The sequence below is a fragment of the Oncorhynchus nerka genome, linkage group LG23, assembly GCF_034236695.1.
Source record: "Oncorhynchus nerka isolate Pitt River linkage group LG23, Oner_Uvic_2.0, whole genome shotgun sequence".
Lineage (NCBI taxonomy): Eukaryota > Metazoa > Chordata > Actinopteri > Salmoniformes > Salmonidae > Oncorhynchus > Oncorhynchus nerka.
The window spans coordinates 58710207-58732733 of NC_088418.1; the positions used below are offsets into that span (position 1 = coordinate 58710207).

General features: G+C 41.2%; 1 protein-coding gene across 1 annotated transcript; it reads right to left on the minus strand.

The window, feature by feature from the left end:
• Positions 1-13978: 13978 nt before the first annotated feature.
• Positions 13979-20981, minus strand: LOC115107138 (zinc finger protein ZFP2-like). Its single transcript, XM_029630563.2, has 9 exons — positions 20584-20981; positions 20029-20098; positions 19743-19945; positions 19543-19647; positions 19339-19437; positions 19044-19154; positions 18197-18317; positions 17795-18064; positions 13979-17017 (listed from the first exon to the last, which is right to left on the minus strand). Exons 1-9 carry the CDS (start codon positions 20881-20883, stop codon positions 16113-16115), a joined length of 2184 nt encoding a protein of 727 aa, XP_029486423.1. The 5' UTR covers positions 20884-20981; the 3' UTR covers positions 13979-16112.
• Positions 20982-22527: the final 1546 nt, after the last annotated feature.

A 22527-nucleotide genomic window follows, 5' to 3' on the forward strand; every position in this document is an offset into this window, starting at 1 on the left:
CAATAATGGTTTGATAAAATAATAATTGCTTGCCAAAAATGTAATTTTTGTAATGGCAATCCTGGTTATAGGTAACAACCCTTTGCATGAACTGCCTACATTATTACGCATATTACTAGTTAATTATGGAAATTAAGATACGCAGTATTTGCGTATATATATTTTTAATAGCTATATATATATAAAATGTAAATATAGGTGGGGGTGATGGAAATGCTTTTGGGGGTTGATTTGCTTAGAATCTGTGAGTGGCACTGAGTGCTCTTTTCGAAGGATTGGTCTCGGTCTCTCGGGGGCTCTGGGAGGAACGGGGTGGTCTGCCGGTCCAAACACACCAAGACAGTTGTGAACCCCTCTCCAACCCAACTTGGGATGGGGAGGGGTTCTAGCGGCCGGAATAGTGGGGAACAATTGGAGGTTTACTTAGTAGCAATGCAAATGTCATGGTACAGCTATATGGACACTCAATCACCATGGTACTTTTTAATGGTGAGTTTACAAATGTATATTATGATAAATAGATTTGAAATTTGTATCTCATTATGGTAAATGGTGAAGTAAGTATAGCCAGTTATAATTGTAATGGCTTAGCTAATAATAAGAAAAGACAATCCGTATTTACCTGGCTAAAAGAGAAGAAATATAATATCTATTGTTTACAGGAAACTCATTCAACAATTGTAGATGAAGTTGTGAGAAAAAAGGACTGGGGGCGAAATATGGGCAAAGAAATTCAAAAGGTGTGATGGTATTGATTAACAGTAATTTTGATCCGAATGTGAAAATTGTCCAAACAGATCCTCAAGGTAGATGGTTGATTTTAAATACGTTATTGGACCATAACCAGATATGGCTCATTAACCTATACGGTCCAAATAATGATGATCCAGCTTCTTTGAAAATATGTATAATAATTTATCAACACTACAAGCAATATAAGACTATTATTATGGTGGACGTTTATATTACGGTTTTAAATACCTCTATGGACCGTAAAGGAAATCACACTACAAACTATCACCCTCGTGCACTTAAGGAAATCACGAATGTCATGTATATCGTCATGCCCTGACCTTAGAGAGACGTTTTTTCTCTCTATTTGGTGAGGTCAGGGTGTGATGTGGGGTGGCCATTCTATGTTTTGTATTTCTTTGTGTTTGGCTGAGTGTGGTTCCCAATCAGAGGCAGCTGTCTATCGTTGTCTCTGTTGGGAATCATACTTAGGTAGCCTTTTTCCCCACCTATGTTGTGGGATCATGTTAGCCTACGGAACGGTACGTTAGTTTTTTTGTTCCTGGTTCTCATTTAATAAAGATGATGATCACAAATTACGCTGCGCCTTGGTCTCCTTCAAACAACGCACGTTACAGATATATTAGAACTAGTGGCTATATGTAGGCTTAAATATCCTGACCTAGTGAGGAATACATGGCGGAGGCTCAGTCAAGCTAGTAGTCTTAACTACTTTCCTATGTCATTCTCACTGGCACCAAAAGGTACGAGTGTTGATAGGGGACAGAATTCGCTCAGACCCTCAAATTATTGGCAAAAACAGTCAATTGCGAAAGTATTCAGACCTCTTGACTTTTTCTACATTTTGTTACGTTACAGCCTTATTTTAAAATGTATTAAATTATTTTTCACCTCAATCTACACACAATACCCCATAATGACAAAGCAAAAACAGTTTTTTAGACATTTTTAAAATCTGAAATATCACATTTACATAAGTATTCAGACCCTTTACTCAGTACTTTGTTGAAGCACCTCTGGCAGAGATTACAGCCTTGAGTCTTCTTGTGTATGAAGGTACACGCTTGGCACACCTGTATTTGGTGAGTTTCTCCCATTCTTCTCTGCAGATCCTCTCAAGCTCTGTCAGGTTTGATGGGGAGCTATTTTCAGGTCTCTCCAGAGATGTTCGATCATGTTCAAGTCCGGCACTGCCTGGGCCACTCAAGGACATTCAGAGACTTGCATTGTCTTGGCTGTGTGCTTAAGGTTGTTGTCCTGTTGGAAGGTGAATCGCCACCCCAGTCCTGAGGTCCTGAGCACTCTGGAGCAGGTTTTAATCAAGGATCGCTCTGTGCTTTGCTCTGTACTTTGCTCTGTTAATCTTTCCCTCGATCCTGACTAGTCTCCCAGTCCCTGCCACTGAAAAACATCCCCACAGCATGATGCTACCACCACCATTCTTCACCGTAGGGATGGTGCCAGGTTTCCTCCAGACGTGACGCTTGGCATTCAGGCCAAAGAGTTCAATCTTCACTTCATCAGACCAGAGAATCTTGTTTCTCAAGGTCTGAGAGTCCATTTGGTGCCTTTTGACAAACTCCAAGTGGGCTGTCATGTGCTTTTTACTGGGGAGTGGCTTCCGTCTGGCCACTCTACCATAAAGGTCTTATTGGTGGAGTGCTGCAAAGATGGTCGTCTTTCTGGAAGGTTCTCCCATCTCCACAGCGGAACTCTGGAGTTCTGTAAAAGTGACCGTTGGGTTCTTGGTCACCCCTCTGACCAAGGCCCCCCCCCGCTTCCATTTAAGAATGATGGAGGTTCTTTGGGACCTTCAATGCTGCGAAACGGTTTTGGTACCCTTCCCCAGATCTGTGCCTCGACACGATCCTGTCTCTGAGTGCTACGGACCTTATATAGACAGGTGTGTGCCTTTCCAAATCATGTCCAATCAATTTAATTTACCACAGGTGGACTCCAATCAAGTTGTAGAAACACCTCAAGGATGATCGATGGAAAGAGGATGCACCCGAATTCAATTTTGAGTCTCATAGCAAAGGGTCTAAATACTTACAGTTGAAGTCGGAAGTTTACATACACTTACGTTGGAGTCATTAAAACTCGTTTTTCAACCACTCCACAAATGTCTTGTTAACAAACTATAGTTTTGGCAAGTCAGTTAGGACATGTACTTTGTGCATGACGCAAGTAATTTTTCCAACAATTGTTTACAGACAGATTAATTCACTTATAATTCACTGTATCACAATTCCAGTGGATCAGAAGTTTACATACACTAAGTTGACTGTGCCTTTAAACAGCGTGGAACATTTCTAAAATTATGTCATGGCTTTAGAAGCTTCTGATAGGCTAATTGACATCATTTGAGTCAATTGGAGGTATACCTGTGGATGCATTTCAAGGCCTACCTTCAAATTCAGTGCCTCTTTGCTTGACATCATGGGAAAATCAAAAGAAATCAGCCAAGACCTAAGCAAAACAGATGGTAGACCTCCACAAGTCTGGTTCATCATTGGGAGCAATTTCCAAACACCTGAAGGTACGACGTTCATCTGTACAAACAATAGTACGCAAATATAAACACCATGGGACCACGCAGCCGTCATACCGCTCAGGAAGGAGACGCGTTCTGTCTCCTAGAGCTTAATGTACTTTGGTGCGAAAGTGCAAATCAATCCCAGAACAACAGCAAAGGACCTTGTGAAGATGCTGGAGGAAACAAGTACAAAAGTATCTATATCCACAGTAAAACGAGTCCTATATCGACATAAGCTAAAAGGCTGCTCACCTAGGAAGAAGCTTCTGCTTCAAAACCGCCATAGAAAAGCCAGACTATGGTTTCCAACAGGGCGTGACTGGGGATGTTCTAGTCTATTATTTCTATGTGTAGTCTAGTTTTTGTATTTCTATGTTGGCCTGGTATGATTCCCAATCAGAGGCAGCTGTCTATCGTTGTCTTTGATTGGGGATCATATTTAGGTAGCCTTTCTCTTTATTGTTTTGTTGCTGGTTCACATTTGAATAAAATATGATGAACCCAAATCACGCTGCGCCCGCACTATTTGTGCTGGTTAAGGACGGCCAGATAAGATTAGTCCGTCGGGCCGGAAAGATAGGACGGTTGGACAGACAGGTCAAGTTGGCCACATTGGATAAGTTCGGCCGGCTGCCCAGATAGGACAAGGCGACCAAATAGGGCAAGTTGACCGGACGGACAGATAGTATAAGTTTGGCCGGCTGCCCGGATAGGATAAGGTTAGCCAGATAGGACAAGTCAACTGGATGGCCAGGTAGGATAAGTCAGACAGATAGGACAAGTAAACCGTACAGAAAGATAGGATAAGTTTGGCTGGCCAGTCAGATGACATAAATTAGGCTGGCCAGCCAGAAAGGACAAGTCGGACAGATAGGACAAGTCTGCTGGACAGATTATGAGTGAATAAAGTAAACTTAGGGAGGAGGCTTCTGATGTTAACATGCCCATTTTTTTCCTACTGTGTTATTGACTTGTTAATTGTTTACTCCATGTGTAACTCTGTGTTGTCTGTTCACACTGCTATGCTTTATCTTGGCCAGGTCGCAGTTGCAAATGAGAACTTGTTCTCAACTAGCCTACCTGGTTAAATAAAGGTAAAATAAAAAAATAAAAAAATAAAAAAAAAAATGAACCCAAGGCTTTTACGGTTGCAAAAGTTAGCAAATGAGAGCGCCTGGGATCACACAGGACCTGGGTTAACCTCTACATCACCAGAGGAACAGAGGAGGAGTAGGATGAGGTTACGGCTAAAGGCTATAAGAACTGGTCGTCTAGTGCTTTGGGAACAGAGAATAAAAGGAGCAGATTTCTGGGTGTGGTGGGATAGATTCAGGGCATAGTGTACAGACAAGGGTATGGTAGGGTGCGAGTACAGTGGGGGTAAACCTAGGCATTGAGTGACGATGAGAGAGGTTGCATCTCTGGAGGCGCTAGTTAAGCTAGGTGCGGTCTCCGCATGTGTGGGGGGTGGGACAAGGGGGCAATCTGAGGTATGTTGAGCATGCCTAGGGGCTCCGCAGTAAAATAAAACAATGAGAGCTGCCCTAAACAACAGTAGAGTAAGGCATATTGACATTAGATAGACGCATAAAGAAATCACAGGTGTTGATTGGGAGAGCTAAGACAACAACGGGTAAACAGCTAAGACAACAACAACAACAACAACAACGGGTAAATGGCAATAAATGGGCAGAGAGGGTCAGTTAGCTACACACAGGGCCTGAGTTCGAGGCTGGGGTCGACAGACAAACTAAATTAAGTACCGTGATAATGAACAGTCCAGCAGGCATCAGCTGTGTAGCCGAGTGATCATAGGGTCCAATTAGCAGCAATAGAGAAAACAGGGAGCTGTACGGTAGTCGATTACTATGCTAGGCGAGCGGGAGACAGTGTTCAGGAAGCTAGCAGGCCGGGGCTAGCAGATGGATTTTCACCACATCCACGACGCAGAGGCCGGTTGAGATCCAGGCCAAATTGGCAAGAGAGGTATTGTAGTTGGTGTACTTTGTTTGCTAGCCGAGAGATGGCCCTAGCTCGAGGCTAGCTCGAGGCTAACTGGTGCATGCTTCTGCACAAGGGTGTTAGCCACAATAGCCACTCGGTAGCAGCTAGCTAGCTGCGAAGATCCGGTGTAATGGTCCAGAGCTTGCGGCAGGAATCCGGTGAAGTAGTGGAAAAATAAGCAGTATGACATGCTCAGGGCTGATATCGCGCTGTGCAGACTGGCAGATATTATCCGAGCTATCCGGGCTAAAGCGGCTGGTGTCCGTGCTAAAGGTAAAGACTGCTAGCAGTGGCTAACAATGACTAAATAGCTAGTAGCTAATTAGCTGGCTAGCTTCTGATGGCTAGCTTCTGATGGAGGTTCAAGTTATAAGGTCTAAAAAATAGCAGATCCGTACCACATTGGGTGAGGATGGTTGCAGGAAGGTATATTTAATTCTAAAATGGAAAAAAGATATGGAAATATAATGAAATGTATACAAGATCTGAGGTATCTGACTGGCCAGCGGTAGACCTATACGTGCACTTGATTTGCTCTATGGGCCTGTTGGATATGCGGAGTTCTACCTTCAGACAAATGAAATGGTTCAAAATGGGAACACAACAAGAAGAAATAGGAATGCAATAGGAATATCATTGTTTGTTTGATGATCGACTACGAATGTTATTCTACATTTGAGGCTCAGTTCTACTAGACATCCTGGTAGGGACGGCTGACGTGTGTGAGACTACTTACTTGCCAACAGCAAAAACGGTTGTGGCAATGCTGAGGTGCATAGGCTTGTAAATGCTGTCAACAACCAAGGGGTTGCCTTTCCAGCCAATTGGTGCCAACCAAGGGGTAACAGCTGCCACATTGGTGCGCCTGAAAAAACAAAATATATGTTAAAAGCTTGTGAACGCCCAGAGATATTCAATGCATCATAAGCAACTCTTTCATACTGACTACATTTCCTGTACTTCCAAATGCACCTTCTCCTACGGATACTATGTCTACTACTAACAATAATACATTCATAATAACTTACCCCTTTAACACGCTGAACTGCTTATTCAGGAGTCTGAAAAGACCATGCAAAAAATGACATTGTAAAATAGCATACTGCTTTCAAAATGGCTGCAGTTGGTGAGTTTTGCAAAGAGGTGGTATCAGGTGAGATGATTATATTAGAGTAGACCAAAGAAGAGTCTCACCCCTGTGGGGACAGCATGTCCCGGGTCCTACAACTACAGTTTTCCCGCCTGAAATTGACAGGGTCCTGCTGACACAACCTTCAGAGGGGGTTCAATGTTAATACTGTGTTAATACAGAATGATAGCATCAGGAGAGGTTGTGGAGGGTTAGGGGTTCAATGTTAATACTGTGTTAATACTGAATGATAGCATCAGGAGAGGTTGTGGAGGGTTAGGGGTTCAATGTTAATACTGTGTTAATACTGAATGATAGCATCAGGAGAGGTTGTGGAGGGTTAGGGGTTCAATGTTAATACTGTGTTAATACTGAATGATAGCATCAGGAGAGGTTGTGGAGGGTTAGGGGTTCAATGTTAATACTGTGTTAATACTGAATGATAGCATCAGGAAAGGTTGTGGAGGGTTAGGGGTTCAATGTTAATACTGTGTTAATACTGATTGATAGCATCAGGAGAGGTTGTGGAGGGTTAGGGGTTCAATGTTAATACTGTGTTAATACAGAATGATAGCATCAGGAGAGGTTGTGGAGGGTTAGGGGTTCAATGTTAATACTGTGTTAATACTGAATGATAGCATCAGGAGAGGTTGTGGAGGGTTAGGGGTTCAATGTTAATACTGTGTTAATACTGAATGATAGCATCAGGAGAGGTTGTGGAGGGTTAGGGGTTCAATGTTAATCAGGAGAGGTTGTGGAGGGTTAGGGGTTGTGTTAATACTGAATGATAGCATCAGGAGAGGTTGTGGAGGGTTAGGGGTTCAATGTTAATACTGTGTTAATACTGAATGATAGCATCAGGAGAGGTTGTGGAGGGTTAGGGTTCAATGTTAATACTGTGTTAATACTGAATGATAGCATCAGGAGAGGTTGTGGAGGGTTAGGGGTTCAATGTTAATACTGTGTTAATACTGAATGATAGCATCAGGAGAGGTTGTGGAGGGTTAGGGGTTCAATGTTAATACTGTGTTAATACTGAATGATAGCATCAGGAGAGGTTGTGGAGGGTTAGGGGTTCAATGTTAATACTGTGTTAATACTGAATGATAGCATCAGGAGAGGTTGTGGAGGGTTAGGGGTTCAATGTTAATACTGTGTTAATACTGAATGATAGCATCAGGAGAGGTTGTGGAGGGTTAGGGGTTCAATGTTAATACTGTGTTAATACTGAATGATAGCATCAGGAGAGGTTGTGGAGGGTTAGGGGGTTCAATGTTAATACTGTGTTAATACTGAATGATAGCATCAGGAGAGGTTGTGGAGGTTAGGGGTTCAATGTTAATACTGTGTTAATACTGAATGATAGCATCAGGAGAGGTTGTGGAGGGTTAGGGGTTCAATGTTAATACTGTGTTAATACTGAATGATAGCATCAGGAGAGGTTGTGGAGGGTTAGGGGTTCAATGTTAATACTGTGTTAATACTGAATGATAGCATCAGGAGAGGTTGTGGAGGTTAGGGGTTCAATGTTAATACTGTGTTAATACTGAATGATAGCATCAGGAGAGGTTGTGGAGGGTTAGGGGTTCAATGTTAATACTGTGTTAATACTGAATGATAGCATCAGGAGAGGTTGTGGAGGGTTAGGGGTTCAATGTTAATACTGTGTTAATACTGAATGATAGCATCAGGAGAGGTTGTGGAGGGTTAGGGGTTCAATGTTAATACTGTGTTAATACTGAATGATAGCATCAGGAGAGGTTGTGGAGGGTTAGGGGTTCAATGTTAATACTGTGTTAATACTGAATGATAGCATCAGGAGAGGTTGTGGAGGGTTAGGGGTTCAATGTTAATACTGTGTTAATACTGAATGATAGCATCAGGAGAGGTTGTGGAGGGTTAGGGGTTCAATGTTAATACTGTGTTAATACTGAATGATAGCATCAGGAGAGGTTGTGGAGGGTTAGGGGTTCAATGTTAATACTGTGTTAATACTGAATGATAGCATCAGGAGAGGTTGTGGAGGGTTAGGGGTTCAATGTTAATACTGTGTTAATACTGAATGATAGCATCAGGAGAGGTTGTGGAGGGTTAGGGGTTCAATGTTAATACTGTGTTAATACTGAATGATAGCATCAGGAGAGGTTGTGGAGGGTTAGGGGTTCAATGTTAATACTGTGTTAATACTGAATGATAGCATCAGGAGAGGTTGTGGAGGGTTAGGGGTTCAATGTTAATACTGTGTTAATACTGAATGATAGCATCAGGAGAGGTTGTGGAGGGTTAGGGGTTCAATGTTAATACTGTGTTAATACTGAATGATAGCATCAGGAGAGGTTGTGGAGGGTTAGGGGTTCAATGTTAATACTGTGTTAATACTGAATGATAGCATCAGGAGAGGTTGTGGAGGGTTAGGGGTTCAATGTTAATACTGTGTTAATACTGAATGATAGCATCAGGAGAGGTTGTGGAGGGTTAGGGGTTCAATGTTAATACTGTGTTAATACTGAATGATAGCATCAGGAGAGGTTGTGGAGGGTTAGGGTTCAATGTTAATACTGTGTTAATACTGAATGATAGCATCAGGAGAGGTTGTGGAGGGTTAGGGGTTCAATGTTAATACTGTGTTAATACTGAATGATAGCATCAGGAGAGGTTGTGGAGGGTTAGGGGTTCAATGTTAATACTGTGTTAATACTGAATGATAGCATCAGGAGAGGTTGTGGAGGGTTAGGGGTTCAATGTTAATACTGTGTTAATACTGAATGATAGCATCAGGAGAGGTTGTGGAGGGTTAGGGTTCAATGTTAATACTGTGTTAATACTGAATGATAGCATCAGGAGAGGTTGTGGAGGGTTAGGGTTCAATGTTAATACTGTGTTAATACTGAATGATAGCATCAGGAGAGGTTGTGGAGGGTTAGGGTTCAATGTTAATACTGTGTTAATACTGAATGATAGCATCAGGAATTGTGGAGGGTTAGGGTTCAATGTTAATACTGTGTTAATACTGAATGATAGCATCAGGAGAGGTTGTGGAGGGTTAGGGGTTCAATGTTAATACTGTTAATACTGAATGTTAATAGGGTTAGGGGTTCAATGTTAATGTGTTAATACTGAATGATAGCATCAGGAGAGGTTGTGGAGGGTTAGGGGTTCAATGTTAATACTGTGTTAATACTGAATGATAGCATCAGGAGAGGTTGTGGAGGGTTAGGGGTTCAATGTTAATACTGTGTTAATACTGAATGATAGCATCAGGAGATTGTGAGGTTGTGGTTAATACTGTGTTAATACTGGTTAGGGGTTCAATTAGTTAATACTGTGTTAATACTGAATGATAGCATCAGGAGAGGTTGTGGAGGGTTAGGGGTTCAATGTTAATACTGTGTTAATACTGAATGATAGCATCAGGAGAGGTTGTGGAGGGTTAGGGGTTCAATGTTAATACTGTGTTAATACAGAATGATAGCATCAGGAGAGGTTGTGGAGGGTTAGGGGTTCAATGTTAATACTGTGTTAATACTGAATGATAGCATCAGGAGAGGTTGTGGAGGGTTAGGGGTTCAATGTTAATACTGTGTTAATACTGAATGATAGCATCAGGAGAGGTTGTGGAGGGTTAGGGGTTCAATGTTAATACTGTGTTAATACAGAATGATAGCATCAGGAGAGGTTGTGGAGGGTTAGGGGTTCAATGTTAATACTGTGTTAATACTGAATGATAGCATCAGGAGAGGTTGTGGAGGGTTAGGGGTTCACAAAAAAGTCAGTTGTTTGTTTATTATGTCAGTAACACAAATTGTTTTACCCCCAACCTTCTAGAATTCTGACGTCCTTATTTTTCATCTCACTGTTGAAGATAAAAAGGAACATTTTAGGTGACTTAATTAGTATGTCAAATCAAACAGAAAAGAAGTACAAAATGTAATTATTTCCATATTTACAATGGTAATGTAGTCAGAAAATGTGATCTCAAATGAGATCTTACTCCCTGGTCCTGACTCTCATTGTCATGAGCCCCCTGGGCTTTTTTAGAAGGATACATTTCAGCAACCACCTATAAAATAAATGATGGCATAGTGTCTTTCTGATGGGTTAAGGGATGGGATTTCTATCAAGATTGGATTATATCATTGACAAAGGTACAAACAAATGAACACTAAACAAGTTCTGATCTTACCCAAATGATGAGTAACAATATGTTAAAACCAGGACTCTACATAGGAGAAAGAAAGAGGATTTTTTTTTTTTACCTTTATTTTACTAGGCAAGTCAGTTAAGAACAAATTCTTATTTTCAATGACAGCCTAGGAACAGTGGGTTAACTGCCTGTTCAGGGGCAGAATGACAGATTTGTACCTTGTCAGCTCGGGGATTCAAACTTGCAACCTTCCGGTTACTAGTCCAACACTCTAACCACTAGGCTACCCTGCTGCCGATTGATTAACACCATGTACATTAGCCATGATATCGACAATGCCCAAAAACGTATATGTAAAAAAAAGTGGTATGCAGAGAAGCATTTTGGTTAAATGCCATTATCAGCTCTGTGCAAACACAAGTGTTAACACACACACAGAAGAACAATGGTGTGTAATCAGAGTACGTACACAACAATTGGACATAATTCAACAATGTAAGCAGAGCTGATAATAGAGGTATATTATAATTAATTATCACGAATATCAAAAGTGGACATCACAATATTCATAGATTGACATAATGAATGATAATATCATCACTGTGGAAAACATCAGTATGACAACATTCATACATTGTATTCTGATGTTTTGGTGTATTCAGAATGAGAACACTTGTATTCTGATGTTGTTCTAAGACTATGATGAAGTTTCTCCAAAGATCAGATATGACTAATTTGACTTAATAAAACACGGAAAAAGCAACATACACCAAAAGTGTGATTCCAAGAACTGGCAGAGTGATGGAAGGACGGATATTTGTGCAAATATCACAAAGTTTGTAATTCTATTCAATCAAACTTTGAGTGTTTGAAGTAATGCAGGACTGTATCCCAAAGCCAGTAGAATCTGTGCCTTTTACTGTTTTACCAGCAAGGATGTAGGCCCACCCAGTGCCAGTGGACCATGTAAATATGGGTGTGACCGATGCTCATGTGTAAGGTAAGAAAAGCACCATATATCTATAGAACAAACACACTATGGAACAGGTTAAGCATGTTGTTTTTATGTTGGAGGGCGTTGAATGGCAGGAATACCATAAACTGTTCCACTTTTCTTTGTTAAAGTGGCACTCCAGTCTCCTTTTCACCAGATCTGTCACCTGATTGACTTTTTAAAAAAACGTATTTTGTTCTCTATTGCTTCTATATTGTTCCTCCAGCAAGATTCGAGGCCGATGGCGTCGCTGGAGGAAGTCTTTAAACAACGTTGACTTAAAGGAATGAACCGGAGGGTAATACCACCCATATTTCAACATACATACTTCAGACTTATTCCACATTTTGTTGTGTTACAACCTGAATTCAAAATCCTTTAAATAAATAAAAAATCTCACCTATCTACACACAATACATCATAATGACATAGTGAAAATATGTTTTTAGGCATTTTTAAAAATGAAATACAGAAATATCTAATTTACATAAGTATTCACACCCCTGAGTCAAACCTTTGTTGAAGCACCTTTGGCAGCGATTACAGCGGAGTCTTTCTGGGTACGTGTCTAACAGATTTCCACAACTGGATTGTCACACTTTTGCCCATAATTTTTTTTGGACTCGCCCCAAAATAACACTTTGTATTTTTGCAGGATTACTTTAGTGCCTTGTTGCAAATAGGATGCGTGTTTTGGAATATTTGTATTCTGTACAGGGTTCCTTCTTTTGACTCTGTCCATTAGATGAGTTTTGTGGAGTAACTACAATGTTGTTTTCTCTTATCATACTCATTCAACTCTGTTTTGAAGTCACCATTGGCCTCATGGTGAAATCCCTGAGCGGTTAACTTCCTCTCCGGGAAGTGAGTCGGACACCTGTGTCTTTGTAATGGCTGGGTGTATTGATACACCATCCAAAGTGTAATAACTTCCCCATGCTCAATGGGCTATTCACTGTCTGTTTTTTTATTACATTTCTACCCATGGTTGATTCTGTTGTTGAAATTCACTGCTCGACTGAGGGACCTTACAGATAATTGTATGTGTGGGCTACAGAGATGAGGTAGTCTTTTGTAAATCATGTTAAACACTATTATTAAACACAGAGTGAGTCCATGCAACTTATGTGACTTGTTAAGCACATTTCTACTCCTGAACTTATTTAGGCTTGCCATAACAAAGGGGTTGAATACTTATTGATTCAGGACATTTCAGCTTTTCATTGTTAATTATACTGAACAAAAATATAAACGCAGCTTGCAAGATTTTGAAGATTTTGAAGAGTTACAGTTCATGTATAGAAATCAGTCAATTTAAAAAAATGATTTAGAAACTAATGTAGGAATTTCACAACTGGGAATACAGATATGCATCTGTTGGTCACAGATACCTTATTAAAAAAAAGGTAGGGGCGTGGATCAGAAAGCCAGTCAGTATCTGGTGTGACCATAATTTCCCTCAGGCAACGTGACACATCTTCTTTGCATGGAGTTGAGCAGGCTGTTGATTGTGGCCCTTGGAATGTTGTCCCACTCCTCATCAATGGCTGCGTGAAATTGCTGGATATTGTCGGGAGCTGGACCACCCTGACATAAACTTCGATCCAGAGCATCCCAAACATGCTCAATGGGTGACATGTCTGTTTACTATGCAGGAAATGGAAGAACTGGGACATTTTCAGCTTCCAGGAATTGTGTACAGATCCTTGTAAAATGGGGCAGTGCATTATCATGCTGAAACATGAGGTGATGGTGGTGGAAGAATAGCATGACAATGGGCCTCAGGATTTTGTCACAGTATTTCTGTGCATTCAAATTGCCATCGATAAAATGCAATTGTGTTCATTGTTCGTAGCTTATGCCTGCCCATACCATAACCCGACCGCCACCATGTTCACAACGTTGACATCAGCAAACCACTTGCCCACACAACGCCATAGACCTGGTCTGCGTTTGTACGTACAGCCAAAATCTCCAAAAGGCATTGGAGGCAGCTTATGGTAGAGAAATTAACATTCAATTATCTGACAACAGCTCTGGTGGACATTCCTGCACGCCAATTGCATGATCCCTCAAAACTTGAGACATCTGTGGCATTGTGTTGTGACAACACATTTTAGAGTGACCATTTAATGTCTCCAGCACAATGATCGTGCTGTTTAATCAGCTACACATATAAAGTGGATGGATTATCTTGGCAAAGGAGAAATGCTCACTTACAGGGATGTAAACAAATGTGTGCACCAAATTTCAGAGAAATAAGCTTTTGTGGATATGGAAGATTTCTGGGATCTTTTATTTCTGCTCATGAAACCAACACTTGTTGAGTTTATATTTTTGTTCATTGTACATGACCTGTAATACAATGAGCTCAAGGAGAAACACCGAACACGAATGTAAAAATCACTATAGTCTGACAAAGATCCAATGAGTTTATTTCTTACAAGTTTTCAAACATAGTCTTATGTTGCTCATCCGAGTAATTCCTTTCCCACACTTAAACAGCGTTTGACAGATAATAAATGTAGCATCATGTACATAATAATATACATATATCATACACATGCTGTAGTATTAGTTCATTTACAAATGATTGAGTCACCACAGACAATTACTGAGTGATTCTTTATCACAATGAGACCTGGGTTCAAATATGCATTTGGATATCTGGTATTTAAAATACATGTTTCAGTGTATTTGAGAATGTTCAAATACAAGCCCCAAACAAGTACTTCTATTTGAATGGCTATTTGTAAAAACCAAGTAGTACGTGTATTTTCAAACACTTATTTTAAATACTATTTTCAAAAACCTGGGTTAAATGCATGGGAGTGTATTTGAGTATTTTCAAATACATAAAAAAATAAATAAATGCTTCTTACGAAGCCACTCCTTCGTTGCCCAGGCGGTGTGTTTGGGATCATTGTCATGCTGAAAGACCCAGCATTGTTTCATCTTCAATGCCCTTGCTGATGGAAAGAGGTTTTCACTCAATCTTATGATACATGGCCCCATTCATTCTTTCCTTTACACAGATCAGTCGTCCTGGTCCCTTTACAGAAAAACAGCCCCAAAGCATGTTTCCACCCCCATGCTTCACAGTAGGTATGGTGTTCTTTGGATGCAACTCAGCATTCTTTGTCCTCCAAACACGACGAGTCAAGTTTTAACCAAAAAGTTATATATTGGTTTCATCTGACCATATGACATTCTCCCAATCTTCTTCTGGATCATCCAAATGCTCTCTAGCAAACTTCAGACGGGCCAGGACATGTACTGGCTTAAGCAGGGGGACACGTCTGGCACTGCAGGATTTGAGTCCCTGGTGGCGTAGTGTGTTACTGATGGTAGGCTTTGTTACTTTGGTCCCAGCTCTCTGCAGGTCATTCACTAGGTCCCCCCGTGTGGTTCTGGGATTTTTGCTCACCGTTCTTGTGATCATTTTGACCCCACGGGTTGAGATCTTGCGTAGAGCCCCAGATCGAGGGAGATTATCAGTGGTCTTGTATGTCTTCCATTTCCTAATTATTGCTCCCACAGTTGATTTCTTCAAACCAAGCTGCTTACCTATTGCAGATTCAGTCTTCCCAGTCTGGTGCAGGTCTACAATTTTGTTTCTGGTGTCCTTTGACAGCTCTTTGGTCTTGGCCATAGTGGAGTTTGGAGTGTGACTGTTTGAGGTTGTGGACAGGTGTCTTTTATACTGATAACAAGTTCAAACAGGTGCCATTAATACAGGTAACGAGTGGAGGACAGAGGAGCCTCTTAAAGAAGAAGTTACAGGTCTGTGAGAGCCAGAAATCTTGCTTGTTTGTAGGTGACCAAATACTTATTTTCCACCATAATTTGCAAATAAATTCATTTTAAAAAATCATACAATGTGATTTTCTGGATTTTTTTCTCGTCTTTTTTAAGTGGGAGAACTTGCACAATTCGTGGCTGACTAAATACTTTTTTGCCCCACTGTAGGTGAATGTTGAGATATTTGAAATGGTATTTGAACCCAGGTCTGATTACAATGGAAACAAAGTGTACCTAATTGCACTTCATCCCAGCACGAACCAGAAGGGAATCAGGTGCCTGACTGAAAATAAAAATGTCTCAGACAAGGACACGTGAACAGGTGACTATGCAGGAGAAAAGGGAGGACTCTGTTCCAACATACATCAGGAGCTTGCCCCAAAACACATGAACGATTATTAAAGGACAACTTGATAGTTGCAGTCAAAACTTTTCATTACTTCAGGTACAGAACGGCCTACACGAACTACGTGTGATCCTTACACCATGTTAACCCTACTGTGCTCACAGAGTACAGTGCAGTTGGCAGTGCACTAAGTAAAACCTCAGTGTCATTGTGAAGTCTGTGCACAAAGTTCCTTAACAGATCACATTACCAAGGGGAAAATAACAGAATGGATACTTTGTCAGGACGATGTACATGACCTATAATACAATTTCATTTTTTCCTTACTTTTGGCTTTGAGCTCAAGGAGAAATAAACATTACACTAGTTAAAAAATTCCTTTAGTCTGACAAAGAGCCAATGACATTATTTTTTATGAGTTTTCAAATGTATTCTCATGTTGCTCAACTGACTAAATCCTTTCCCACACGTGTGGCAGTAATGGGGCTTCTCCTCAGTATGAATAAACATGTGTCTTTTAAGGCCACCAGTTTCCGCAAAGCCCTTTGAACACAGGGAGCAGGTGAACGGGCGCTCGTTTGAGTGCCATCGCTTATGCGACGTGAGAGCACATGACGTGCTGAAAGCCTTTCCACACGGTTTACAGCGGTAAGGTCGTTCCCCTGTGTGAAAACGCATGTGCACTAAGAGTTCCCCGGAAACAAAGAAAGCCTTCCCGCATACGCTACACAGGTATGGTCTATCTCCTTTGTGCATCCGGAGGTGTCTAACTAATGTGTGCTTTTGATTGAACTTCTTCCCACAGACTGAGCAGGAGTAAGGCCGCTCTCCGGTGTGGGTGCGTATGTGTATTTTGAGGACAGCTGCACTAGTGTAACTCTTGCCACAGTGCTGGCAAATAGGCCTGTGCATCGGTTCTACGTCGTGACTTTTCTTGTGCAGTTGTAGATATCTCTCCGATTTGAATCTCTTCTCACACTGATTGCACCGGAACGGCTGCACATTGGTGTGAACACTTTGGTGTCGTTTCAGGTCAGTTGTGCATCTGAAACCCTTCCCACACTGTTTGCAGGTGTTGTTATTGATTCTCTTGGCTGAGGAGCTCTTGGCTGAGGAGCTCTTGGCTGAGGAGCTCTTGGCTGTTTGACTGGATGGCAGTGAGTTCTCAGCTCCTCCAGAGTCCAGGCTCCTGCTGTCCTCCTCTGTTAGATGTTCCTTCCTGATGTGCTGATGAAGGTCCACCATTTCCCTGTGGGAGAATGGGCACTGGGGGCAGGAGAAGACCTGGGAGGGCATGTCACTAGCCAGTTCTGTAGGCAGAAAGCAGACATAGAACAATTCAGACACTTTTACATTACCTTCTATGACCCAGATCCTGGAGTGCTTGGTACCATGATCCGCGTTACAAAACATAATGCGAACAAAACAAAGCCTGACACAAATTAATCCTGGACCTACCAGAGTGGCTGGTCCAAGATCTTGGACCAGAACAGCATGTATTGTGATGCAGCAAATGCAATCACATTTCTGCCAGCTGTAAATGAGCTGGCACGCTGCCATCATGCTGAATGTACCGGATTTAGGGACAGGTATATTGTTGATTCAGCCAGACATTTTTTTAAGTACATTAGCTTATTATTTAGCAAGTTTCAGGATCTTCCAGTTAACATCGCTCGCCAACCAACATCCCATTGAAACGAATGGTTCCGTTAGCAGTGGCAGCCATTGTTAGAAACAGCCTTCAGTGCAGTGCTCTCAAAAGCACGAAAACATCCTTCTCCAGAACAATATACACAGCGCCTCTATATTTGATGGTTTTATAAGTAGGAACTGATATCAACCTCTAAACATTTGACAGTGGTGTGAAGCAATTCCTGATTTTTCACCAGAATGTCAAGGAATGTATTTTTTTTTTGTTGCAAATAATATCTCTAGGTAATGTAACAAGTCAGGCTTTTACATTTACATTTAAGTCATTTAGCAGACGCTCTTATCCAGAGCGACTTACAAATTGGTGCTTTCACCTTATGACACAAATCACTTAAAAATACATGGTGGAAATGGACTATCACTCTGAATCTCCTTACCATCCGAGTCCTCTGGTTCACTCAGAGGGGAGGTCCACTTTGCGTCATCCTCATCCTTCAATCCCCTCTCAGTGTCTTCATTTCTCTCACTTCCATCATCCTCCAAGTTCTTTTCAAAATGCAACTCTCCTCCTTCCTCACTGTTGATCTTCCACCCCTCTGTGCTCTCTTTCATGCCTTCATGTCCATCAAGGCTTGACTTCAGGCTATGAATTTGAGGAATTGACAATGTGGATAAGATGTTGTCTGCGACCTGGTTGGAGAATTCATCTAAATGTAAATGTAATGTAAATGAAGGGAGAGAGAATTTATCTCAGGAAAGGAAACGGAAAAATGCAACTCCACTAATTTACAGAAGAGCACATGGGCTAACATGGTTGATATCCTCTTCATAAGACTCACTTTTGCTCAAGTGACCCAGATGTCTATGATGCTGCAGCAGTGTCTTCAGGTGCTCGGGGTCAGAGACAGAATGCCAGAACTCCTCCAGGTCAGAGGGGGCAAGGCTGAGACAAGATGCTGTCTGAAAGGATGAAAAGGAACATTAGAAAGGTTTCTGCAGCTGTCTCTCACAGAACATTCATATTCAGTGGCTGTTTTTGTTCTTGCCATGCATAAGCCGTAAAACAAAGGCTTTTACATGTTTCCACTACATGAGTGGCTTGATTACTTCTGGAAGTTTGTTTTCACAAAGGCTTTTACAGCATTGTTTACTATCCAGCATCAACTTATTTTTGTTCTATAATATTTCATTTCATAATCATAGAGCACCTCATGGATGGTATATTTCAGTCATTTAGCAGACGTTCTTATCCAGAGTGACATACAGTTAGTGGGGGGGGGGGGGGGGTTTAGTTGGGATGCCAGGACATAGAAGAGCCGCCCACCCGTAGGGGTGCGAGGGGCCAAGAGACCAGAGGTGGCAGAACAGAGTGCTTGGGTTAGGGTGTAGGGTTTCAGCATAGCCTGAAGGTAAGGAGGTGCAGCTCCCTTTGCCGCTTCGTAGGCAAGCACCATGGTCTTCAATCAAAGAAGCACTCCTCTCCTGTGTCTCAACATTAATCATATAGGATTCAACTTTAGTTGACAAAAAGGACAGTCATGAACAAGAAACTCTGTTCCCAAAGACTGGATCTTATATAGTGCCATTACGAAAACAGTGACACCCCTAAGCATGTGATATTGAAGAAATAACATGACAAGCCTGACCATCTAAAGATTTCATGCTATTAAGATATTGAGCCTGTACCTCTGTGAGGTCTGGTACAGGAAGCAGCTCCTCCAGTCGGGAGAGAAACTCCCACATCAGTATCTGCAGTGCTGTGTCATACCGAGGGCCATAACGTATTGGGAACACCACCTGAGAGAGAAAAATAAAACAAGCGTTGTTGAAACCAACACCTTGCTGGATTATTCATTTTGTATGGCCTTTCATCAGTTACAGTACAACAAGCAACATTTCTCTACTCAGTTTTACATTGCTGGAACATGCTGTCCTATTGACTCTGAAAGTGACAACTATGATTCATTAGGATATTTCCCACCTGGAAGAAGTGCTTCTTCTCAGAAGGGTCTTCGAGCAGGGTTTTGACCAGCTCCACGAAGTTAGACTCTGAAGACTCCAACTCATTTCTACTCTGTGACTGGGCATGTAAAATGAATAATACAATCAGCTTCAAAAGAAAGACAATATAAGCTCCCTCTATTCAATAGCATCCAGACTACTTTAGACACTGAAAGTTACATACATCCTTGTGCACAGCATGTACTGAAGAAGTTTTGATTCTGTCCAAATTAAGTTGGATGGTCTGGGGGTCCGGTGGGTTTTCTTTACGAAACAACTCTAAAACCATCTGAAAGTAGATTTTATGAGAATAATAGTCATTGGACTAAAGATCCTTTCTGAACATCCATGCCTCCACGCCTTCTCCACCTTCCCACTTCTCACCCTTGCTCTCAGACCCAGGATGAGTTGGGTCCTCTGCCTGGAGCTCAGCAGCTCTGGAACCATCTCTGTCACCAAAGTCACAAACTCCTCCAGCTTCCCATAGTGCATCACATTACGCTCTTGAGCCACTTGCCACATGAAAGCTGACATCAGGCGTAGAGGTGGAACCAGGAGACGGAAAGATGATAAAGGGAACAGTGGACCTACAGTAAAAGAAAAAAGGAGCCAGTATGGAAACATAAGGATCGTGTCTGTAGCCAACTACACACCTCTAATATTGGCTTACCTGCCTGGTCTGAAAACAAGGGAGTCTGATCCAGGTTGTCATTAGGACTCTCAACTCTGTCTGCTGAGATCTATGGAAACCAACAAAAACAAGAGGTAGTTATTGCACATCTTTAAAATATTAACAGTAAGGCTAGCATGTTGCAAACAATAAAACAGTACGTTCTCATTTTATGATTAATTAATCAGTCACTGTCTTATGTTCTTATTAAAGCCGGATTGCCATAAACAGTTGACTCGGTGTTTTCATTTTTGAAAAATAAAATGTTACATTAATCTCCGCAATCTCGTATTGATGTATGTGCGTCCTCTGGTGCTGGTGTTGATATTGCACTTATTTGAACTGCGAACCCAGTGCCAAAAACAGTGGTTTCTTCAGTCGAACTATTAGATAATCTTCTTTGATAATACCGATAATTACCGGTCTATAAGTCTATGGTATTACACACATAACTAGTCATGCTAGCAGTATCTAGCTGGCTGTGAATAACACAGGTCTGGCAACTAGGTAAGTGACTGTAACCACACATTTTCTGTATCTTCGCTAACTAGCTACCTCGGGAAAGTTTGGGTTGGTTTGCCGATGTTTTATAAAAATGGTGAGCCAACTCAGGCTTCCAGGCCTCGGTACACCCTCTGGCATGTCCTTAGACTTTTTCAGTGCTCTCACATGACGGTCCCTTGCAAGTCTCCATTTCTTCCTGCAAGTATCTGGATCGGAGTTTAAATATGTAGCAATTTCGCGCCAACTGTGTTCGAGAGCCTCTTTGTCGAAATGTAAACGCATTGAGGTATCATACAAGTGTGTATGCTCTTTGACAGCTTTTACGAGACGTTCTTCAAACGATTCAGCCATTTTCCCCAAATTCACAAGCTGGTTAGCTATCTAGCTAGCTAGATGAGAAGCAAAATAACCGAACATTCACGGTCGTCGTTTATATATGACGTTTTAGGCCAAAAACGTTCACTTCCGGTATCAACATAATTTAACAGCGGTTGGCATGCAATATGTTCCATTAACGGACAGAACTGGACTATAATATAAATTAATTATACTTTACTACAAAATTGAAATAAAATAAAAATATATACAGTCCCAGTCAAAAGTTTGGACACACCTACTCATTCAAGGGTTTTTCTTAATTTGGACTATTTTCTACATGGTAGAATAATAGTGAAGACATCAAAACTATGAAATAACACATATGGAATCATGTCGTAAACAAAAAAGTGTTAAACAAATATATCAAAATATATTTAAGAATTTTGATTCTTCAAAGTAGCCACCCTTTGCCTTGACAGCTTTGCACACTCTTGGCATTCGCTCAACCAGCTTCACCTGGAATGCTTTTCCAACAGTCTTGAAGGAGTTCCCACATATTCTGAACACTTGTTGGCTGCTTTTCCTACACTCTGCGGTCCAACTCATCCCAAACCATCTCAATTGGGTTGAGGTCGGGTGATTGTGGAGGCCAGGTCATCTGATGCAACATTCAATCACTCTCCTTCTTGTTCTAATAGCCTTTACACAGCCTGGAGGTGGGTTTGGGTCATTGTCCTGTTGAAAAACAAATAATAGTCTCACTAAGCGCCAACCAGATGGGATGGCGTAACACTGCAGAATGTTGTGGTAGCCATGCTGGTTAAGTGCGCCTTCAATTCTCAATAAATCACAGACTGTCACCAGCAAAGCATCACCACACCTCCTCCTCCATGATTCATGGTGGGAACCACACATGCGTCATCATCCGTCCAAGTGACTACTTCATGAAGCTGGTTGAGAGAATGCCAAGAGTATGCAAAACTGTCATCAAGGCAAAGGGTGGCTACTTTGAAGAATCTCAAATATAACACATTTTCATTTGTTTAACACCTTTTTGGTTACTACATGATTCCATATCTGTTACTTCATTGTTTTGATGCCTTCACTATTATTCTACAATGTAGAACATTTGAAAAATAAAGAAAAACCCTGGAATGAGCAGGTGTGTCCAAACTTTTGACTGGTACTGTAATATATATATATATATACACACACACACACACTACCGTTCAAAAGTTTGGGGTCACATAGAAATATCCTTGTTCTTGAAAGAAAAGCCATTAAATTGGACCATTAAAATAACATCAAATTGATCAGAAATACAGTGTTGACATTGTTAAAGTGGGTAAATGACTATTGTAGCTGGAAACGGCAGATTTTTTATGGAATATCTACATAAGCCCATTATCAGCAATCATCACTCTTGTGTTCCAATGGCATGTTGTGTTAGCTAATCCAAGTTTATCATTTTAAAAGGCTAATTGATCATTAGAAAACCCTTTTGCAATTATGTTAGCACAGCTGAAAACAGTTGTTCTGATTAAAGAAGCAATACAACTGTTATTCTTTAAACTGGTTGAGTATCTGGAGTATCAGGCTCAAAATGGCCAGAAACAAATAAATGTATTTTGAAACTTGTCAGTCTATTCTTGTTCTGAGAAATGAAGGCTATTCCAT

Bases quoted from the DNA above. Each gene is read 5' to 3' on its own strand.
- LOC115107138 (XM_029630563.2), bottom strand. From the start codon at position 20,883: ATGGCTGAATCGTTTGAAGAACGTCTCGTAAAAGCTGTCAAAGAGCAT. The intron at 19,155-19,338 runs GTGGGAAATATC...TTTCTCTCTCAG, and splicing joins AGAAGAAGCACTTCTTCCAG to GTGGTGTTCCCAATACGTTA. The intron at 18,065-18,196 runs GTGAGTCTTATG...ATTTACATTTAG, and splicing joins TCTGGGTCACTTGAGCAAAA to ATGAATTCTCCAACCAGGTC.